Source organism: Pyrus communis, chromosome 10 (assembly GCF_041283825.1).
Source record: "Pyrus communis isolate YQ-2024b chromosome 10, ASM4128382v1, whole genome shotgun sequence".
NCBI classification, from domain to species: domain Eukaryota; kingdom Viridiplantae; phylum Streptophyta; class Magnoliopsida; order Rosales; family Rosaceae; genus Pyrus; species Pyrus communis.
Genome location: NC_142574.1, coordinates 7,183,289 through 7,206,945, shown reverse-complemented (window position 1 = coordinate 7,206,945; position 23,657 = coordinate 7,183,289). Strand labels below are relative to the sequence as shown.

Below are 23,657 nucleotides of genomic sequence, written 5' to 3'. Positions count from 1 at the left end.
AAGATGGAAGAAACATCTTCACCCAAGTTTGAACAAATAACATCAATCATTGTTAGTAACCGCAAGTAGACATGGAAGCGGCGTTAACTACTACGATGAAATAAGTGTTTTCACAATTTATTTTAAATATTTAATTATATTACATTTAATTTCACGAATTACTTTCCTTTAATTTTTGTAAATACATTTACTTATATTACATTTAATTTCATAAATTAATTCCTTTAATTTTTGTTATTATATTTTTTAGGTACGCCAAGTAGAGAAATTGTATATGGAGGGCAGCTCGAAACCCTTTCAGTTTCACAGTTGTTGGGAGATTTGTAAAGGGTGGGTGTTATTTGAAGATCCACCTCAACATAGAGTAGGTCCTACTCTGGTGTTCGAAACTGCACCCGTAGCTGTAGATATGAATGAAGATGGATCTCCTATGATTCAACAAAGAAAGGTAGAAAATTTGTCCTCGGGTGAAGGTTCCATACCTAGGGCTATGGGACGAAACAAGACACGAAGGTTGAAGGAAAAGGACAAGGCAAATGATGATTACGCCGCTCAACAGGAAGTGGCGGCCTCATTGCGATTAATGGCGGAGCAAACTGCCCTTGAGGTGGAAGAAAGGAATCGTAGACATGAAGAACGGGCCAAACAAATACAACAAAAGATGGATGATAATAATATGAAAATGAACACTTCGAATTACACTCCAATGAGTAAGACCTATTTTGATAAGAAAAAAAAGAAAAGAAATTATGACTTGACGACAGTTGTTTACCTTTGACTATACTCCTACAATGGCGGATGATGAAGATGATGTTGATTATGGATATTAAATTTAAGTTGTTGTAGTTTTTAAATTTAAGTTAATGTTGTTTTTAAATTTAATTTGTCGTTTTTAAATTTAAGTTGTAGTTTTTAAATATAAGTTGTAGTTTTTAAATTTAAGTTATTATTGTTTTTAAATTTAAGTTGTTGTAATTTTTAAATTTAAATAATAAATTAAGTTTGGTTCTATGATCCTCGGTTGGAGATAATTTTTTATGATAAGATTAAAACGAGCCGTGTAACCCTTTGTTTTTTTGTTAGAGATGAAAGCAAATATAATCGTATACTGTTCAGATGACCTAAGTTTTGGTGACGACGGAGAGAAATTTTGAGAGAGACGAGCCCCAAAAGAAACAAAAAACATAATCTGAAGAAAAATAAAGGATTTGAATTTACAGAAAAAAAACAGAAAACAAAAACGGGGAAGCACAATTGCCAAAAAAAGTGGACATTTCCGGAGACGTTGACAAAGACAAAGACGACTGCAACAAAAATGTTGTTTTCTTCTGCCAAAAAACCCTAATTTCCTCTTTCACTCTCCTGCATTGTACGCCCATGGAACCTTACAATCCAGCTCCAAGGCGGGAAACCTGAGGAGCTTTTCGCATTGTTCAAGCGGAATCGAAATCGACACCGAGTTTGAGTTTCTTCGGATTTTGGTTTTTGTTATCGGATTCGTTCGCAATGGAGGCGTTGATGGAGCTCTGCGACCTGATTGCGGACCACCCGGCGCAATTCACCGAGAAGCTTTCGTGGATTTGTGGCCGGTGTCCGCCTCCCGAGTTTTTTCTGGGCGGATCACCTAGGGTTTCGCGGATTCAGCTCAATGCTGTCCTCGCCGTCGCGCGCTTCATCTCCAAATGCCCCGATTCTGCTGATCTCCGCCCGAAATCGGTGGTTCTCGAGTTCCTACGCTCGGTTCCCGCGTCGTTCAATCGGTCCTTTTGGCCCCAATCGTTTGGAAACGACTCGATTGCTTCTTTCTTCTCGGATTTTTTGGGGTGCGTGTGTAAAGCTACCGAATTGTCTCCCGATTTTGCTACAGAGATTGCTGGGTTCACTGGTGAGGTCGTAGTTTTGGCAATTACCAGTGGCGGTGAAGATTTAGGTATTTGTCGGGCTTTCCTCATGGCCCTATCAGAACATTTCCTTCCAATTTTGCCTTCGGATGCGGAGAAGTTGATTACAATGCTTATTGACCAGTTTGCGGCTTCGGGACCGGTGGTTCAGTCCCCGATTACGCCAAGACGAATTGGGGCCAACTCAGAGACCTCGTCTGCGCAGAGCTCGCCAATGAATGGAAACCATTACCAAGCGAATGAGAGCTCCAGCCCCAGAAATGAGGCGAGCAATGTGTCGGGTTCATCGGGTAGTATATCGTCAAGGGGGTCGGTGATGATGAATGGGAGCAGCATTGTGTGGAAGAGTGGTGTTGATCAACTGGGTGTGAATTTCGGTCTTGGTGAGGGAGGCGGAGCTGTGATGCTTAGGCAGCAAGTTTCTTCATTTGAGGAAGAGTCTGTTGAGAATTTGGAGAAGCAAGAGATTGCTTTCAAATTGGTAGCTCATATTTTGGATAAAGTCAGTATCGATTCTGCGCTTTTGGATCGGGTCAGATTAATCGCAAAGAGGCAGCTACAGTCTACGTCAGTGTTTCTGAAGGTAAGGTCTTATTGTTTATTTGAAAAGTTACTGGTTTAGAGTGCTGTTCATTTGAAAGCCTAGAATTGAGTTTGTTGTTTTTGTCATTTGTTACATGTGGGCAGATTAGAAAGCGGGATTGGACTGAACATGGGGCACTTTTGAAAGCAAGAATCAATACGAAACTGTCAGTTTATCAAGCTGCTGCCAAGTTGACTCTTAGTTGCCTGGCTTGCTATGATACTGACGTGAAATCAGCAAAGAAGTTGGCACATGAGAGTCTGGCATTGTTGATGGATGCTTCTGAAGCCTGTTTACTCTCCGTGTGGCGGAAAATGAGAGTTTGTGAAGAGCTCTTTGCTTCTTTGCTATCTGGGCTTGCTCAAATTGCTGTCAAGCGTGGGGGCCAGGCATTACGTATTTTGCTCATCCGCCTCAAACCTGTTGTGTTAACTGTATGCGCACAGGTACATATTTTAAGTGGTGCTAAATTTTAGATATCATTCTGAAGTGTGGAACGGAATTTTACTTTATTTACTTTTGCTTTTCTACAATGTGATTTTTCAGGCTGATACTTGGGCAACCAGCCAGGCACCAATGTTTGAGAGTGTGATGAAGACGAGTTGTGAGATAATCGAATCTTGTTGGACTAAGGAGCGTGCGCCGGTTGACACATTCATAATGGGATTAGCGACAAGTATTCGTGAACGAAATGACTATGAGGAACAGGTTTGTTGTTGAATACAAGATACTAATTAATAGATTTACACGTGTAATGCATATATGAACAGTTACTTGCATCTGACTGTATTGTTTTGTCTTTCTTTTAATTTATATTTCTAGATTCTCTACATGCTAGATTTACACATGCTTTTGTGTTTGTGATTATGCTTGTACTACATACTTTTCAACAAAATTTATTGTTTCTTCCTTTCTTGTATGTACTTCCTGCAAGAAAGAATTTTGCTTAATGCAAAGTTTTCGGTTCTATTCAAAAGAGTGGCACACTAAGCCATTTCTTATCTACCAAACTGTGATGCCATATAAGTAATGAATATCTTCAATTTTTTTTTTCTGTTTATCTATCTCGACTTAATCTAATTCTTATATTATCTTGCTAATTTCAGGTTGATAAAAACAAAGAGGCACTTCCTGTTGTGCAGCTTAATGTTATACGCTTGCTAGCCGATCTGAATGTTGCTGTGAAGAAGTCTGAAGTTGTGGACATGATATTACCTCTATTTATTGAAAGCTTAGAAGAGGGCGATGCTTCGAGTCCTAGTTTATTGCGACTCCAGGTATGGTATCTGTGTCTTTATGGCATGTATTTTATGATATAGATTTTTCTTTAAACATTTTTATCAAGTGACTTTGATTAAATTTAATATTATCCAGCAAAAATGTAAGATAGTGCTTAAATATTTGGTTTCTCACTTCCTTACCATACCGTACAACAGCTCCTTGATGCTGTATCACGCATGGCAAGTTTAGGTTTTGAGAAGTCCTACCGGGAGACTGTTGTTCTAATGACAAGGAGTTACTTAAGTAAACTTTCAAGTTTAGGATCTGCTGAAAGCAAAACTGTGCTACCAGAAGCCACAACAGAGCGCCTTGAGGTCTGTATACTAAAGCAAAGCTACACATGATACTGTTGATTGCTTGATTGATACTATAAACCGATTCTCACTGGTTCAATCACAATCTAGACTCTTCCTGCAGGATTTCTTCTGATTGCTAGTGATCTTACAAATGCTAAATTACGTTCAGACTATCGTCACCGTCTACTGTCTTTATGCTCAGATGTAGGCCTCACTGCTGAATCCAAAAGCGGAAGGTAGAGTTCCTTTCAAATAATATATCTGCTGATTGCATGCCGTAGTGTTTTCCATATAATTCTCATTTAATTCATGACAACTTGTGCACCTCACAGGTTTTGGTTTTCTTGTACTTTTTCAAAATATTTCCATTTCTCATTGCCTGTGTTTCAAATTTTTTTCTAATATCTAACTATTGCAGGAGTGGGGGAGATTTTTTGGGACCACTACTTCCTGCTGTAGCTGAGATATGTTCTGATTTTGATCCTACAGTAGATGTGGAGCCTTCACTTTTAAAGTTATTTCGCAACCTGTGGTTCTATGTTGCTCTTTTTGGCTTAGCACCTCCCATACAGAATGCTCAGCAACCTGCAAAGCCACTTTCCATGTCACTCAATAGTGTAGGAAGCATGGGTACTATTCCACTTCAAGCTGTGGGTGGCCCATACATGTGGAGTGCACAGTGGTCTTCAGCTGTCCAGCAAATTGCTCAAGGAACACCTCCACTTGTAAGATTTTAATGAAGTATTTTTGCATTCTCTTTTGATTTGTGCTGTAAAAATGACTATGGGCTTGCTATCTGTAGTGTCACATGTTATATTTATTTAATTTTTATGTGGGGAAGGATCTATGGCACCATATTTTAGACACAAGTTTAGACACAAATTTTTAAACCATTAGATTAGCCCACAAGCAACGGTTAGGAGTTAATCTGGCACCTAATTGATTGTTATTACTTTCTTCAATCAATTTTATCAAAAAAATAATATTATTATTACCAATTAATAATTAATTGCACACTGACCAATCTAAGTGAGCATTAAGGATTAAGACTTTAAACAATACAGTCTTTCTCCATTTCTCCACCCAGACCATTACAGCACACTGACCAATCAATGTTGTAACACACATGAGTTTGAAAAAAAACCCAGATTCCTGCTAGCTCTTCGTGATTTCTTGGAGGCTTTTTTTTTCCTCTTTGGGTCCTTTTGTATTCTTATATTTTGGTTTACTGCAGCATTAGCTGCTGGTTTGTTTTCATCTTCTTGTTGCAATTTTTTCTGCAGTTTTTGTGTCTTAGTAGACTGAAAAGATCTGCACACCATGTATGGGTTTCAAAACGTGATACTCATGTTGAAAGAGTGGAACCCTATTAGTTTACACAAATTACAACTGAAACAAAGAAGTAATGAATCTATTGGATTGTGGAGATAATCAAATTTTTTTTTAAATGAAAGAAATTATTGGTTTTGTTTCACCATATGTGAAGAAAAGGAAAAATCCCGGATCAAATTGAAAATCTAATAGGACAGAGTGCCTGCGTGGAGGAGAGCATACGCTTTCTGTGTTGGTTGCAGAAAAATGCATGAATCCTTGGCCTGCAATGGTGAACGAAAGAGGATGGGGAGCCGTTGAGAGTTTTTCTTTATTTGATTGAACACTGAAACTGGCACAGTGTACAAGGCTCAATTGATTACTGTGCATTTAATTGTTGTTTTGTATATAATTAAAAAAGGTAATAATAATTTCTTGTGAAGGGAAATTTGTAATAAGTAATTAGCTTTCGGACTAAATCTTAACCATCGATTGTGGGTCAATCTAATGGTCTAAAATTTGTGTTCAAACTGGTGTCCCAAAATATGGTGCCATCGATCCTTCCTTTTTCTGTTGTTGGGATGATAGTACAAAAGTAATCTCTCTTTCTCTGTTACACATGCACTGCATTGCTTCTTAGTTGTCTGATTCTGTTGTAAACAGGAACTTATTTGTCGATGATGCTGGTACTGTGTATGTATTTAAAATTGAATGTTCCCCTGTTGTCTCTTTAACGTGGACACTTAGTTTGGGGGGAATGCAATCTGGTTTGTGAGGAAACATAGTTACTTCAATTTTTTCCTTTCTTCTTGCTTTGATTTGGAGTTTTGCAAGGATATGTTCCCAAATTTTAGTTTTTCTTTTTCAAATTACTATTCTGGAGTTACAAAACCCAAGAAGTATGCTACACAATGTAAAATAGTGACTCATTTCTCTTCATGTTGTTTATGCCTTATGCTCTATGCATAAATCACTCTTTTGAATGGTTCCAACCACACACAACACAACCGAGGCAAATATATTCCCCTTCTATTGCGAAGTTTCTCAAATAACTTTATTTGAGGGACACCTTGTGGGAACCGATCCGCGTTTTATATCAATGATCTGAACTATATATTATTAAATCCATTGTTCAGAGATCATCCTTACAAAAAGTTGGACATGTTGGAAATCATTAAACATCAAATTGTAGCGAAGAAAATAGACGAACACGGTATTGCAAGAAAACGCCAAAATGAAAACCATTTATTTGAGTGTTTAAATGGTTTTAGGCTTTAGTGATTTTTTGCGAGGATGGTCTTTGCAGGAAGATCTAAAAACTAGACAGTTCCTACAAGGATGATCTTCGCAAGGATAATTTTTTTGCAATAAAATCTTTGAAGATTTTGTTTGAGGGACACACACACACACACAACAATATCCTTTTAGCTCTTAATCAACATCTCTGTATCTCTAAATGTATATACAACGTATTAACTCCTAATCAACACATTCTCTCTTCAATGTACCGGGGAATTCACCTCAACCAAATAAATACTTCCTTCTTGCATCTTATCTCATTTCTGCTGTCAAAAATACGTTAGGATGTTTAAACAGCTATAACTCCATGTGAATCTGTGTCTGCTGGGGCTGCTTACCTCTAGTCTTTACTAGTTTCCTTCGCACTGAGTTATTGAACTCAACTTCTATTCAACTCAGGATGAGTGAAAATATTTATGTGCTTGAAACTGATTGTTTGAGAAATTTTACATGATAATGTCTCTTTCAGGTTGTTAGCTCAGTGAAATGGCTTGAAGATGAATTGGAACTTAATGCTCTTCAAAATCCTGGCAGTCGTCAAGGGAGTGGGAATGAGAAAGTTGCTCTAGCCCAAAGAGCTGCTCTTTCTACTGCTCTAGGAGGGCGAGTTGAGGTTGCAGCAATGAACACTATATCAGGTTATTATATTTCTTACTCCTTAGTGCTTATTTACTGCTAATGTAAAGTGTATTCTCTGTATTCGTTAACTGTCTACAATTTTGATCTTTGATTTTTGTATTAGAAAAAATAGGCTCCTTGGATTTTGTTAATAGTTACTCTTTTCACAAAAATTAAAGTACTGCTTTGCAGGTGTGAAAGCTACCTATCTTCTTGCGGTAGCATTCTTGGAAATCATACGATTCAGCAGCAATGGTGGCATCCTCAATGGTGTCACTAGTTCAGCTTCTTCTAGAAGTGCATTCAGTTGTGTTTTTGAATACCTAAAAACTCCAAATCTTGTGCCCGCTGTCTTCCAATGCTTGACGGCAACCGTGCATAGGGCTTTTGAAACAGCAGTGACGTGGCTGGTATGGTTTTGTTCTTTCATAAAGCTTCTAAAATAATGCTTTTTCCCCTTTATATCGGCTTGACTTAATCTGTGCTCTTTTTTGTGTGTGCATTTGTGCTCATGTCTGCTGCTCTTATTGCTTTTCAGGAAGATCGAATATCTGAAACAGGCAATGAAGCTGAGGTTAGGGAATCAACACTTTCTACCCATGCTTGCTTTCTGATAAAAAGCATGTCACAGAGAGAGGAACATATCCGGGAAGTTTCTGTGAACTTGCTGAGTCAGCTTAAAGATAGGTTTCCACAGGTAAGATTATACCAGTAAAGTTACTCTAATATCTATTATTTCCCAGTTCTCATTGTCATCAATCTTGCCTAGTAAAGTTGAAACATAACTACATGGATGCAGGTCTTGTGGAATTCCTCTTGTGTTGATTCCCTGCTATTTTCAATTTATAATGATTCGCCTACTACTGTTGTCAATGATCCTGCTTGGGTGCTGACAGTTCGTTCTTTGTACCAAAAGATTGTTCGAGAGTGGATCGTTAAATCACTTTCACATGCTCCTTGCTCTAGCCAGGGTCTTCTCCAGGTTGATTACTATACTTTCTATTTATGTACAGTATAAGTTCATTCTTATTATCTAATCTATGAGCATTCATGTGGTATGCCTGTCCAATAGTGGTAAATAATATAATTTTAAACAGCGAGAACCTCCTCTTGACGACAATTGGTTTTTCTTTAAGGTTCTGGATTTTGGGTAGTCATTTTTTTTTGTCTTTTCTGACATTAACTTACATCAATGGATCTTAAAGTATGATATTCCGGAGTATTTTTATTTGCAGACTCCCAATATCAGTTATCATGACCTTATGGTCTTACTTATTACAAGAAATCTTTTACCCTTTAGAGTATTATGCTTTTAAGATGTTATACCTTTTTTAATTGTGTTAATATACAACTTGTACATGTTTTAGTTGTAAGTTCAGTTAATGTATATACACATTTTTAGGTGCTGTTTGTTGAAACTAAAATAAAGTACTGAAGACTTATCACTGAATCATACATACTCACATCTTATAACCGAAAACAAGCGCTGAATATGCTCAATTTGAAACTTATAGTGTTGGACTTCTAGGCCACTGCGTTGTACTTCTGTTGTTTTTTATTCTGAAATAAGTATATTCAAACCTGTTTGATGAGTGATGATTAAACTTTTGAAATCTTAATTCATTTTTATTTCATTTTCTTTTATATTTGGTGAATAAACAACAAATTAAAATCCAACCCAAGAAGTTTAATTGGTCAATGTTTAGGTGGAGGTGTATAAGATATGTACACTGAGGCTGGTAGCTGAGCAACATGAGATTTCTTTTAGTTAAATTATTAGGTTGAGGGCCATGTTTATGAATATGTACGATGATATGACACCATGTGATGACATATCTCCAAGTAGTAAGATCCAGATATAATGATATTATTTATTATACTCTCAGGCCTTTTTTGTATTATAATTGAATTGCACAACATTACCTCTCATGTCCTGATATGTATTTGTGGCTCCATGTGCCATATTTGTCATATCCAAAAGTCAAACTTGCTGTAAAGTGAACTGGATAGGAATTTGGAGTAATCAACACAAGTCGAGACTGATCCTGGATGTATCAGGGCCTTCTCCATATTATATACTGCCGTGCATTGCAAAGTTTGGAGTATTTGTGATGTTGGAGCCAAGTTCGAATTGTGATATATATAAGACTTTCTAAGTATCAAGCACTGCATGATTGAAATTTCTTTTTTCATTAGCGCAATTTACACATATTTTCAGTCTGTTACTTTGGGGTCCTTTATTGGTTTTCTTTGAGTCTCTTTGTCAATGATCAATGTTTTGGGTGTGAAGAATTATGTTTTTTTTTTTTATCAGAATTCGCAAGTGCTGTAATATGGGTCATTCAAGTGTATTAATTTGTCTTTGAGTTGCTTAGAATTAAATGCTAAACACTAAAAGCTTCTCAAGCGGACGTGTATATGTTGAGTGTTTTAATTCCTGCACATTATTTTGGTTTATCAAACATCTTAGCCTCTTTTTTATGTCTTTTTTGTCTTATTGTTCTTTTCTTTTGTTTGCAACTGCAGGAAAAGCTTTGTAAAGCAAACACGTGGCAAAGATCGCAGCATACAACTGATGTGGTATCTCTTTTATCAGAAATACGGATCGGCACAGGTAAAATTGATTGCTGGAATGGAATACAAACGGCTAATATTCCTGCAGTCATGGCCGCTGCAGCTGCAGCATCAGGAGCAAACTTGAAATTATTAGAAGCCTTCAATTTGGAGGTGCTCAGTACCGGCATCGTTAGTGCAACAGTTAAGTGCAACCATGCTGGAGAAATTGCTGGCATGAGAAGCTTGTATAACAGCATTGGTGGATTTCAATCTGGTACAACACCGACTGGATTTGGTATCGGTGCGGGCCTTCAAAGGTTGATCTCAGGAGCTCGTCAACAGACACAAGCTGAGGACGATTCATTTAATGGAATCTTACTCACAAAGTTTGTGCATTTACTACAGCAATTTGTTAATTCTGCAGAGAAAGGTGTGGAAGTGGACAAGTCTCAGTTTCGCCAGATTTGTTCTCAGGCAACTGCATTACTGCTGTCAAATCTGGTAAACATGTCCTTTTTTTTTTTTTCCTTGCTCAATTCTTAAGCTATTATGTTTGATTATCTGATTTGGTTTTTTCTTTTTCTATTCCAGGGCTCTAATTCAAAATCAAATGTAGAGGGCTTCTCACAACTTCTTCGTCTTCTCTGTTGGTGTCCAGCTTACATTTCCACGCCCGACGCAATGGAAACTGGCGTTTTTGTTTGGACTTGGTTAGTTTCTGCTGCGCCGGAACTGGGATCTCTAGTCCTTGCGGAGCTTGTTGATGCATGGTTGTGGACCATTGATACAAGACGCGGTATCTTTGCATTTGATGTGAAACATTCTGGGCCTGCAGCAAAATTAAGGCCTCACCTTTCACCTGGAGAGCCAGAACCGCAGCCAGACATTGATCCTGTTGAGCAAATAATGGCTCATAGATTATGGCTTGGATTTCTCATGGATCGCTTTGAGGTGAGGATTGTACTGATTTCATGCACGAATAAATTGTTATCGTTTCTTCTCAATAAAAAATAAAAAATATTGACTACTAACCAGTAAAGATTTGCCTAATAAGTTTGTATTTGGTAATCTGCTTGAACTTGAATGTGGGAATCATAAATTTCTGTTTTCTAACTACTTCAATGATTCTATAAAAGGCTTGCAAGATGACTATTTCTAACTATGGTTTATGTGTAATTGTTGTCTTTTTTTATTTGGTTTTTAATGGGACAAGGGAAGACAAACTTACCCAAAACTCTAAACTCTCCTGAAACCTATTTAGCCAACCTGAAAATTCCAACGATGCGCCTCCATATTTTATCCTAAAATAATTGATGTTTGAACTTGAATCTCCTTTCTAGCACCGTCTCTTGCCTATCGTCCACCATTTTCTTTTCTCTGATTTTAGCTACTTTATTGACCCCTATCTTGTCCTACATCATTTTTGTTTATTTTGTTTTATGTATGGTGTTCCAATTGGAGAAATTATCCTCAATGGAAAAAGTTACCGTTTAAAAAATGGTCCTTGTTTAGTTATATACTGTGGCTTGTGGCTCTTAACCTGGTTTATGTGTGCTCACCTATGTATTCTCTTTGGCTGTATAGGTAGTTCGACACAACAGTGTTGAGCAGCTCTTGCTTCTTGGACGAATGTTGCAAGGGATAACAAAGATTCCCTGGAATTTTTCGCGCCATCCTGCTGCTACTGGTACCTTTTTTACTGTCATGCTTCTTGGACTCAAGTTCTGCTCGTGCCAATCCCAGCGAAATTTGCAGAACTTTAAAACAGGGCTTCAGTTGCTGGAAGATCGGATATATAGGTTACTGCATTTAAGTCTTTTGCTGTGAATTTGTTCATAATTATTATATTTATTTACAGTCTATTGATCATGTTAGGGCACCTTGACTTGCATGTGGTAGTAAGGAAATGATTTCCGCACAACCCTTAAATCGTTTTGTACTCCGGCTTATTTCTGCACTTAATTAGCATTTGATTTATGCAATCCAAAGGCCATAAATAAACAGGGGAGTGCATGGGGATAACAGGGGCGTGAAATCATTTTTCGTGGTAGTACGTACCTGTATCACAATTCCTTGCCTTCGTGTATATGAATGCCTATTTCATTGATATTCATTTGGCCTAGCGATGTTTATTTATTCAGCTTTCTCTCTCATTAGAGTTCAAAGCAACCGTGTGTACCATCGATTGCATTCTATACAATTCAATAACTAAATTGTATATGCATCAATGCATTACGCTGTTATACCTCTAGGATGTGTGTTCTGTGTTTATGTCTAGTGGTTTCAGAACACTGGGTTCTATGATTTTTCTTTCACTTCTGCTTTCCAAGTTGTGGCCTTCTTGTTCACTCTTTATATAATTTTAATGTTATAAAATTTGTTTCCCATAAATAACTACCCTGAGATTAAAAATGATTTGTTGATGCTACCATATTGGTTCAACTTGTCTTAATTTTCCGAAGTTTGTAATTATCTGAAAATTACAGGAATATGCAATGTATACAAATACATGATTTTATAGTCAGTATTCTATCTTGGATCCTTGGGAAGGGAAACTCTACAAGATGGAATTGGAACGTATTTACTCCACAAATCATGGGAAATAATTGCGAACAGAGTAGCTGTATGTTAGAGTTTGCTGTTAAACAAGCTGAGATACAGTAGATCAAATACTAGGATCCTTATTTCAACCTAACACATTGGTATGCAACTAACAGAGTGGATCTTTGTCTTGGAAATTATTAGGTTTCTTTTAATGAAGGTTCTTTTTTTATTTTTTGGTCAAAACATTAATTAAGGTTCTGTTTACCCCTTTATCTGGATTGGCTGCCAAATATGCCAAAGTATTTGGAAAGTTGATGTAGGAGTTTGTATTTGTTTTTTAGCTTGTTGGTCCGTACCCACTCCATTGCAGATAGTACATGACTGCGACTTCTGTCAATAATATGGGTACTCTTTGTAGTTTTATCGTTGTTAGCAATAAAGTTGTCCCTTTCTCCAAAGAAAAATAAAAGAGAAAAAGAAAAAGGTATTTGGTTGCAAGAGGGTGCGAAATGCGCTTTTTTATGGAATTGGTAATTTGATTACTTTAGCATTTGGTGTATTATCTCTTGCCAATATTGATATGAAATTTATCATATTAAGGCTGTTTCAATAATAGGTTGAAACTGTATGTCCCGTGTATGCATACTTCTCCAAGTCAGTAGGTGTTCTTTTAATTAATTCTTGTTCAACTTGAATATGTTTCCATTTTCCCATTTGGTTGAAACTTTCTCTTGATCCATGTTACAGGACCTCTTTGGGTTGGTTTGCATATGAGCCTGAATGGTATGATACTAGCTATATGAATTTTTCTCAGAGTGAAGCTCAATCCATCTCTTTATTTGTCCACTACCTTTCAAATGAGCGAGTAGATGCAGCAGTCTATTCTGATTCAAAGGGGAAAGGACGAGAAAATGGGACCACTTTGGTTGATACGGTAAGATGACTATGTTTTCAGCGCAAGGATGTCTAATGCATTCTTAATTTATTTTTGCCCTATTACTGGGTTCTGTAAGGTTTTTCTGCAATATATCCATAAAGTCACTTAATAATTGCAGAACGATCAATATCATCCTGTCTGGGGTCAAATGGAGAACTATGCTGTGGGAAGAGAAAAACGTAAGCAGCTACTTTTGATGCTATGCCAGCATGAGGCTGACAGGCTTGAAGTTTGGTCGCAACCAACTAATACAAAGTAATATTTTGTTGGTACATTATTCATCACATTGGAAAGTACTCAGAACCTTTTCTTAATACCCATGGTTCTATGTAAAAGGTAACTTACTGCTTTTGCATTTCCTATTATTCTCAGGGAGAGTGCCTCTTCACGGCAAAAAATTAGTTCGGATAAATGGATTGAGCATGCTAGGACTGCTTTTGCTGTAGATCCTCGAATTGCTTTATCCCTGGCATCACGGTTCCCAACAAACACATTCTTAAGGGCTGAAGTTACCCAGTTGGTTCAGGTATGTGTCAGTAGTCCGGAGAGTAGGAATGGTAAATTGTGGATGTTGCATATTAGTTGAGCTAGTATAGTTATTTACGAGTCTTAAATACTTGACGTGTGGAAAATTTAATTTATGAGACATTGTGCATCGTCTGTTCAGATTGGCAGAGGCCATAAGTGGTCAAGAAAATACTGCTTATTAACAGAACAATTTGTTGTTTTTTAAATTCTGACTGACCTTACTGCATTCTTCCTGGGTATTAGGTAACTGTTGGTCACTTTTTAATTTGTTTTAAGCATTACTAATCTGTTGCTATTTGGTGTAATGTTTTCTTAAGTGGTATGAGGAAGGAGTACTTCTGTAAGCGTGAGAAACGTTGCTGTGCTTATCTGTTGCCTTATATATGTTTATGAATACATGTAACTGATATACATTAGGCATTCCATGAATAGCCCCGCCTAGGCATGAGGCGTGAGGCTTTGCCTCACGGGACCTAAATAACCTAATATATGTTGCATATATAATTATATATATATATATGGCATAAAACTTTGTAAAACAAATATAATTATAACTAAGCCAAAGATAATATCTTATTCTTCATTACTAAGTGTAGTTGTACTTGGAAATTACGTCATAGAGTCTTAAATGTTGTAATTTTATATTTTATTGTAAGCAATTATAGTGAACTTCTAGAGAAATAAGATTGAGTGGCCACAATTATAGGGAGTTTGAAAGGAAATAAAGGCAGAATGTCGCAATTATAGGCAATTCAAAAGGAAATAAAGGCTAAGTGGAGCTATTATAGGGAATTTAAAATGAAATAAAGATTGAGTGGAGAAATTATTATAGGGAATTTAAGGGAAATAATGGCTGAGTGGAGTAGTTATACGAAATTTGAAGAGAAATAAATCTTGGTTAATCAAAATGCTAGGTGGCAGAATCTGAACGGGCAATAATTAATAAAAAAACAAAGTAAATAAAAAAGAGTTATTGTTAGACTTTGCCACTAGGATTTGGAGAGAGAAACTTTCTATCTTTCTTCTTCCTTGAAACTAGAACGGCACACAGAGGAATGGCAGAAACAGAGGAACGACAGAAATAGACCTGGAATTGGAAGGGAAAAAAGGCCCAACTGAAAGCCTGGGCGTGCCTCAGCCGCCTAGGTGCGCCCCGACGCCGCCTTACGCCTACCATCACAAAACAGAGGCGAAAACCCAGCAACCCCGCCTCCAAGGGCGCCTAACCGCGCCCCGAGGCTAGTTTTTTAAAACACTATGTACATCCACACGCACACGTGCGCACACAAACACATACACACTATAGTGTACAAATTGCCTCTTAGGCAGGGGTGTCCCCATGTTTGCATGTCCCCATCATGCCGGTCGGGCTTGTTAAAAATGAGCCAAAGCACCCTTTTAGTTGGAAACATTATTATCTACTAAGTCCAAAAAATTTGTGTATTTTGAATTATAATTAGAGGGTGGGTCATTCTCAGTTACAGTAATTTTGCCTTTGTTATAATTTCTTTACTGATACCAATCTTATTCCCATTTGTTGCTCCTGGGATGTTTGTACGTTATTACATCTTGCTTGAACTGGGGTTTCTTTGCAGTCACATATCGTTGATATCCACTCCATTCCAGAAGCATTGCCATATTTTGTTACCCCAAAGGCAGTTGATGAAAATTCGGCACTCTTGCAACAATTGCCACACTGGGCTGCTTGCTCAATTACACAAGCTCTTGAGTTCCTTACTCCTGCATATAAGGGCCATCCTCGTGTCATGGCATATGTTCTTAGGGTTCTGGAGTCTTATCCTCCTGAACGAGTAACTTTCTTCATGCCACAGCTGGTGCAGGCTATGCGGTATGATGATGAGGTGAGTTAATAGAAGTTTTCAATTTATTCCTCTATCTACATTTCTTTTTCATTTAGTTTTGTATTAGGGATGCAATTGAAAAGTTTATTTGCATAGCTAAATCTCAGTTTTGCTTGATTGTATCCCATTCTTCATTCTTGTCAAATGCCCAATCAATTTTTTAGAATCCTCGACTTCTTAGTCTCATACCATGTACTCCTACTAAAGCAGCCAATTGTAGGATTCTTTTTTATTGACCTGAAGATAAGATGTATGGTTTTCTATTCATATTGGGTGAACTTACTACCCATGATTGTGCCTTTTCCATTTACGTTTGGGTTATTTTAAGTAGACAACTAAAGATGTCACAGTTATGAAACATTTAATGTGGTTATTGCATGTATCAGAAAACCAAAAACTGTGCTTTCTTGTTTTATGTTTAGATTTCTGTTCTCTTTATAATACTACTACTACTACTACTACTACTACTACTACTACTGCAATTTTGAGGAGTTTCTAATGGGTGAAATGAATATGTCCAGTCAAGACAAGATCCTTAATATCATAAATTGGTATCTCAATTCATCATAAATGATCCCCTTGCCCCGAAATGACTGACCCAATAGGACATCCCAATTCATTGTAAGTCATTATATATTTGATCTCTACGTAATTTGTTTTGCAGAGGTTAGTAGAAGGATATCTGCTTAGAGCAGCTCAAAGAAGTGAAATATTTGCCCATATTTTAATCTGGCACTTACAGGTGAGGCCCGATTCTGTGAAACTAATCTACTTTCTCCCCTTCTCCGTCTCTCTTTCTCTTATACACACACAAATGCACACACATACACGAAAGTCCACATGCATATCTTTTTCAGAGATTTTTTTTATTTTTTTGAGAAGAAACGATAACACTTTATAAAATAAAAACAAGAATTACAAAATAGTGGATAAGAAATCCACCATGTAGTAAAGCTAGCTAAGACCTCTCAAACAGATCTGATTACAAGTAAAATAACCTCAACCATAATCATTTTACGGCTGCTAACATATCCCACACTATATGAAAAAGAGAATAATCCTTGAACTCATTCGAAACTGATGCCCAGTATCTTTCTCTACCCCATAGTTCTGCTACCCCCACTCCATTATAATCCTCAAAAACTCTTCTTTTATGCTCCAACCAAATGTTCCAAAAAACTGCCAACACCAAACAGCCCCACAAAGCTTTAGCTTTCCTCCCCTTTCCTAAAGCCTCAAAATTGGTGCTTAGAAGCTCGAAACAACCCTTTGGAATGACCCAACTAACTCTAACTTCCTGAACCAATTTCCACCACAACTATATTGAGTGAGAACAATGGAGAAAAATATGATTAACACTCTCCTCAGATTTACACAAACTGCACCAATGGGGAGAAATACAAATAAAAGGCCTTCGCCTTTGAACTTGATCATAAGTGTTGACCTTCCCAGTAGCCACTAACTACACAAGAACTTTGACCTTCGGAGGAGCTTTTGATTTCCAAATCTGAGAAAAGGGTGGAAAATGTTGCACAGTTCCATTGTTGCTCAAAAAGAGCTATAGGATTTGCAAGTGAACAATCCTGATAAGTCTAGCTTCCACCTTCCGTTATCCGCTCTTGATTGAATCAAACAAACATTTTCCACCTTCTGTAATAACCTAGCCGCCTCTTCTATCTCCAACTCATTCAAATTTCTTCTGAAATCAAAATTCCAGCTCAAAGAATGAAGAGAAAAATCCACAGAACTTGAAATGCTAAGAGAATTTGATTGTGTGTTTATTAATGGCAGGGTGAGATGTTTGTTCCAGAACCGGAAAAAAAAGATGCTGTTCCTGTGAAGGTATTCCTGCAATCTGAGAATGGCCTTGTGTTTTCATTACGTGCTCGTGCTGTCAATTGGCAACCAAACTTTTGGGCATATTTAAGTTTTTTTTGTGATACCATGGAATTTGGTTCATGTTGGAAAGTTGATAACTGATACATAAATTTTTGATTCCGTTGGTTGGAATTGTGCTGAAGAAGTATAAATGATATCATAAAGTCATATTTGAAAGAAGTAGAAATTAAGAGATGCACAGAAACGGGGTTATCCGCTACCTAGTCTGCTGTCATATACTATATATCTGCCTAGGAGTTACACAAAATGTTTACAATGGCACTTTATGTCTTATTGGAGTGGAAAATATTCAGTTATAGGTTTGCATCATTTTCTGTAATAGCTTTCTATTGTACTCTTGAGTGCAAAACTGTTGGTGACCATGTGTTAAATGTGGTTTATGAGTTAATAAGTGAATTTTATGGTGATTGGTGATAGATAGTGCATTATTCTATAATAGGTCATCCCTGCATTCTGATTCAATGAAGCTGGGTAGTATGAATTTTCAGGGAACCAATTCCTTGCGTTTTTGTAGAAAATCACAACATGACTTAGATTAAACTTTTTCACTGGACTTGTAATCTAGTTGGAAGGTTCAATATGCGTAGTTGTGGCACAAGAAGTTTGTATACCAGTTTGATGTTTTAAAATTAAATAAAAATCCAAAACTGCAGAGTCCAAAAACCATTGTGTGTCACCAGAAAAATTGTAGTTCCATTAAGCATGTATATTTAATCTTATATGTATAGAATAGTACAAGCTAAGATATGTTTGCATCGTTCTGTATCAACGGCGCAAACTTTAGTAAAAGGTCTTGGGTAAATTGAATATTCACATGAGTACACATGGTCTGGGTTTCTTCACCTTTTGTTGTTGAATAACTTGTACTTATTGATGTTTCCATTTCAGAATAGTTCGTTTCAAGAGTTGTTGCCTCTTGTTAGACAGCATATCATTGATGGTTTCAGTCCCAAGGCACTTGATATTTTTCAAAGAGAATTTGATTTCTTTGACAAGGTTACATCTATTTCTGGTGTACTCTTTCCGCTTCCAAAGGAAGAACGCCGAGCTGGTATCCGGAGGTATGCTTGTAATGTGTGGATTTTTCTATAAAAATGATCTTTGGATGAGCTCATCTTTTGTGAATGCACACATAAGCACATGCGTGCATATATATGTGTGTCTATGTGTATGCCGTTGTATCTAATAGGCAATATGCTTAAACAGAGAGTTGGAGAAAATTGAAGTTGAGGGAGAGGATCTCTATTTGCCAATTGCTCCTACTAAGCTTGTAAGGGGCATTCAGGTAGATAGTGGCATACCCTTGCAATCTGCAGCAAAAGTTCCTATAATGATAACATTTAATGTTGTCGATCGGGTTGGGGACCGCAGTGATGTAAAACCACAAGCTTGTATGTTCAAGGTAAGCTTATCCACTTAAATCTCAAATAGATTAGACCCATGTAAAGTTGAAAGGCTTCTATTTTCCACAGAAAAATCCATTGTTATTACCCCTTAATGATGATCACTCAACCTGCCCAGCAAGCCTTTCTTCAACCTTTACTTTTGCAAAACCATGCTTATCTATTATATTGTTTTGTTTGTACGATGGGTTATGATGGATAAAGAAGTTACATTATGCAGACAATCAGATTCCTGATTTTAAAATTGTGACCTCTTGTTTATTCGTACAACAATTTGAATTATTAGTAATGTTCAAGTTTTTTCTTATTTCATGGCTTAAAAAAGCTCCCTTTCTTGAAGGTTGGAGATGATTGCCGCCAGGATGTTCTTGCTCTTCAAGTGATTTCCCTATTGAGAGACATATTTGAAGCAGTTGGAATTAATCTTTATTTGTTTCCGTATGGTGTACTCCCAACTGGCCCAGAGAGAGGCATTATTGAGGTTTGAATCTCCGTCAACTACTTTTGGGGGTCCTGGGTCCTGCATGCGTGTTATTTTGCTGAGATTTTATTCTTTAATTTATCCGATTCCATGCGAAGCTTTAGATTTTACAATCCAGTTCATTTTCCATTTTCATTATTTGGACTTTCTAGTCAATACCTTACATAGGGTGGACTAGCCAAGCTTCAGACTACTTTTTTATACGAGAAACACAGGTTTTATTGATAAAAGAGAAATACAATGTGGATGATAAAGTGTCGCCTGAATGAACACACGGTTATTCACATCTAACAAGCTTCTGGCTACATTTGACTTCTGTCTTCTAATGCCTTGGCGTATGGTTCAATACTCCAGTATTTGGAGAAAGAAGTGTAAAAAATGTAAGTTTTTCCTTGAAGCTAGCTGTTACCCAATGTCAGCATTGGTTTCTAATAATCTTCTCCACATATTTTTTTTGTTTTTATCTGCCCCTAGAACATGAAGAAAAAAATAGTGGAGCCGCTTTTTCTATTTTAAATTGTCCTCCAACTAGTTTGTAAAACTAGAATATTTTTGCTGCCAGAAGAGAAATCGGGGATCAACTCTTTTCCTGCCACAAGGCTACGCCCAATGGTTGTTTGAGGGAATTGAATGGCTGCAACATTTTTCTTGTCTTTTTGTAATCTACTTGGTGGAAAGAAATCCCTTGGTTTTTGTGCTTTGGCATAAAAGTTTCTGAAGCTGGGATCTATTCAGTATATTTTAAGCACGGGTTTTAGATTAATTGCCTACAACTACTGTCATCAAGGTTCTGTGTCTATGCTGGAGTAGCACAAGTTATAGACATTCTAAGACTCAAGCCAACCAAAAGTAGACTCCAACATCGATTGTATCACTTAGCCAATTGATATTGAATTTTGATTTATTAGGCATTCATATCTTCAGCTCTACTGTGAATTATGAATGCCATTGCATTGATTAGTATCGAAGATTTGAAGGAGTAATCTGATGTTGGAACCGCCATTCCAAGGGGTGTATTAACTTGAGTGATATGGTCTCCCCAAGCTTCTTCCCTTGAGCTAAATGGCCGATCATAGTAGTACATGCACATTTGGTTTTTTCTCTCAATATATTTTTTATTGCAGGTTGTACCTAATACGCGGAGCAGAAGTCAGATGGGTGAAACTACTGATGGTGGTTTGTATGAGATTTTTCAACAGGATTACGGACCTGTTGGGTCTGCCAGCTTTGAAGCTGCGCGTGAAAACTTCATCATTAGCAGTGCTGGTTATGCAGTTGCCAGCCTTTTACTTCAACCAAAGGATCGACACAATGGGAATCTTCTGTTTGACAGGTACAATCTTCAAACCAGTCTTTTACTTATTTTCTTATTTGTTATTTTTGTCAAATTTTGTGTTTGTAAGGACTGAGACTTTGTATGCATACGATACGAGGCACCCCGCACATATGAAAACAGCATACCAAACTCAAAACCTGATCTTCAAACCATTAATCTGAATTATTAGCCAATTACAAATGCGATACTTGAAATATAAAAGATGCACAATTTGTGAAAGTAAGGACTGATCTAAAACTGATGTCGACATGCCTGACAATGCAGCGTGGGAAGGCTTGTTCATATTGATTTTGGTTTCATTTTGGAAACCTCACCAGGTGGAAACATGCGTTTTGAAAGTGCACACTTTAAGCTCAGCCACGAGATGACACAATTATTAGACCCTTCTAGGGTTATGAAAAGCGATACCTGGAACCAATTTGTGAGGTATGAAGGGGTTTGTCCTTCTTGTTTTCTTTTGCCTCACTATGTTTCTGGATACTCTTTTTATGTTCATTCTTCTTTGGCTACACGTTTAAACTTGTGTTATGTTCTACATAATCTATCCACAGCTTGTGCGTTAAGGGTTACCTTGCTGCCCGCCGATACATGGATGGGATTATCAACACGGTATCACTAATGCTAGACAGTGGGCTACCTTGCTTCAGCCGGGGCGATCCTATTGGAAATCTTCGTAAGAGATTTCATCCAGAGATGAGTGAGCGTGAGGCGGCCAATTTTATGATCCATGTATGCACGGATGCCTACAACAAATGGACCACCGCTGGGTACGACTTGATACAGTTTCTGCAGCAGGGCATCGAGAAGTAAAAAGTGAGATGTTTGGAGCTTGTTTAACATGTGTACATGATTGCCTGTGTAATGGTAAATTTCATCGTCTTACAGCTGCAATTTATTTCCCGAGGGGTCTCCACTTTATAGTGTTGAGATGACTCTTGAAACGGCATGAAATCGAAATCATTGTATTCTAGGGATGGAGATCCTCGTGAGGTTTGTAAAAATACAGTTTGTGGTTATTATTTTATCAATGGAGTTCAAAATCTGCTGTTTACGGGTTGTAAAGATGCAATCGAATTAGAGAAAGCTGGAGGCATTCCAAAATGGTCAAATATCGATGATGTATTATTCGAAGCAGAGTCATTTTACGAGGAATATAAAGAAGAGATCTCATGTTCAAACCAAACATTTCTCGTTGATCCGATAGTTTAAAGAGATTGTAGCACGAATGCTCAACCATTCATACTACCAGAAGTTGGTGTAAATCCTTGAACGTGAAAAATCCCTGCTTGGATGCTTCACGGTGATCCATGTGAGGCTGAGATTGTGGATATGAATATGACAAGGATCTGCTTCTTCTTTGGTTCCATAACTACATTGTTATAAATTACCATGCACGTACGGTAGTGTATATAAAATGGTTAATAAACGAGTACATACTCAAATAGTCCAGAAACTCAAGAAATAAACTGTCTCAGTGAATCCTATTAAACAAGTGGACAACTGGATCCTATTTGAAAATAATTACATAAAACGAAAAGAGGAAAATAAATAAATAAATGGAGACCTAATATGGCTGCTGATCACTCACTCTATTCTTTTTTGTTGTATATGAAGGCTATAGGTAGATCTGACATTTGTGTCGTAGTTTCTATGTTCATGTGATTTTTGTGACTTATTCGATATCTTAACGGGTAGTGTCGTGTAACACCCGTTATTATGATCCGACTCGAACCCGACACATTAATATTAATGGGTAATACAACCCGACCTGTTATCCTTTAACAAAAATATATTTCAAATCAATAAACAATAAAATGAAAATGTAATACTAAAAATGTAAGTGAGATCAAAGAATCCAACGATAAGGATTTAATCTAAGTTATGTAAGATTAAATCCTATGCTATTGTTGTAGTAAGTTTTTTAATAGTTTTTTTTAATTAATATCGAAGTGTAAAAAAAAAAATAATAATATACAAATGCTCATAATGACAAGGGCTACAACTTATGTGAAGAGGTAATTCCAAAGTTCGCCACCAAAATCCCATAACCATAAATTTAAAGTAAACGTTGATTGTTGTTTACGTTTACGCTCCATTCTTCTCATCGAGTTTCTTTTTTCAAATTTTCTTTTTTGAAAACATGATCGTTCAGTGGATGCATAAAGATGAACGTTCGGATCATTGATATCACGTTCAAATTTTTACCGTTAATGAAAATATTGCCTAGATTTTATAAAGTCTCTAGAAACTATATATCAACTCATATTTCAGTTAATCATAAACACCGAAATGTGATATCAACGATCCGAACTGTTCATTTTTCTGCAGCCGCTAAAAGATTATGTTTTAAAAAAAGAAAATTTGAAAAACGAAATTTGGTGAGAAGAATAGAGCATAAACAACAATCGACGGTTAAATATAAATCTAAGATTTATGAATTATGGTGTCGAACTTTGGAGTTGATCTTTTCACAAAATTGTAAAGCTTGTCATTATGTTGTTCTTTCAAGATTATATCGCAACAATATAAATTCAGTTCAAATTAATAAGAGTACTCAAAGAGGCAATTTATACCAAACATATCTAGAATACAATGCCTTGAGATCAAGTACATACTTTTAGCCTCATGCTCCTTCCTTGAAATCTTTAATAAACTACTTCATGGCATTTTCTTACTTTAAGAAATTGTTTCGAGATACTTTGAACACAAGTCATAAGTCTCACGTTTTAAAAGAAACTGTACTTATATGTGGCTATATTTACAATTGGAGAACATACTACGAAGCCTTATGCCATATTTAGTGATTTTATTTCACTTCATTA

General features: G+C 36.9%; 1 protein-coding gene across 3 annotated transcripts; it reads left to right on the top strand.

Moving 5' to 3' along the window:
* The first annotated feature begins 1,152 nt into the window (after positions 1–1,152).
* On the top strand, positions 1,153–21,875 carry LOC137727396 (phosphatidylinositol 4-kinase alpha 1). Of its 3 annotated transcripts, none has more exons than XR_015952774.1 (27): positions 1,153–2,484; positions 2,589–2,930; positions 3,031–3,192; positions 3,591–3,761; positions 3,921–4,079; positions 4,170–4,297; positions 4,480–4,786; positions 7,141–7,309; positions 7,482–7,699; positions 7,828–7,986; positions 8,089–8,271; positions 9,816–10,346; positions 10,437–10,796; positions 11,430–11,644; positions 13,137–13,323; positions 13,445–13,581; positions 13,699–13,852; positions 15,450–15,716; positions 16,381–16,458; positions 17,508–17,558; positions 18,504–18,676; positions 18,822–19,017; positions 19,359–19,499; positions 19,715–19,879; positions 20,624–20,832; positions 21,100–21,261; positions 21,387–21,875. XR_015952774.1 is itself a non-coding variant. In XM_068466265.2 (26 exons), the coding sequence occupies exons 1-26, from the start codon at positions 1,507–1,509 to the stop codon at positions 21,643–21,645; spliced, it is 6,096 nt and encodes a 2,031-aa protein (XP_068322366.2). In that variant the 5' UTR covers positions 1,153–1,506; the 3' UTR covers positions 21,646–21,875. The 3 variants fall into 3 exon arrangements, 1 of the variants encoding a protein (XP_068322366.2); XR_015952775.1 differs by having other exon boundaries at positions 19,689–19,879; XM_068466265.2 differs by lacking the exon at positions 19,715–19,879.
* Positions 21,876–23,657: the final 1,782 nt, after the last annotated feature.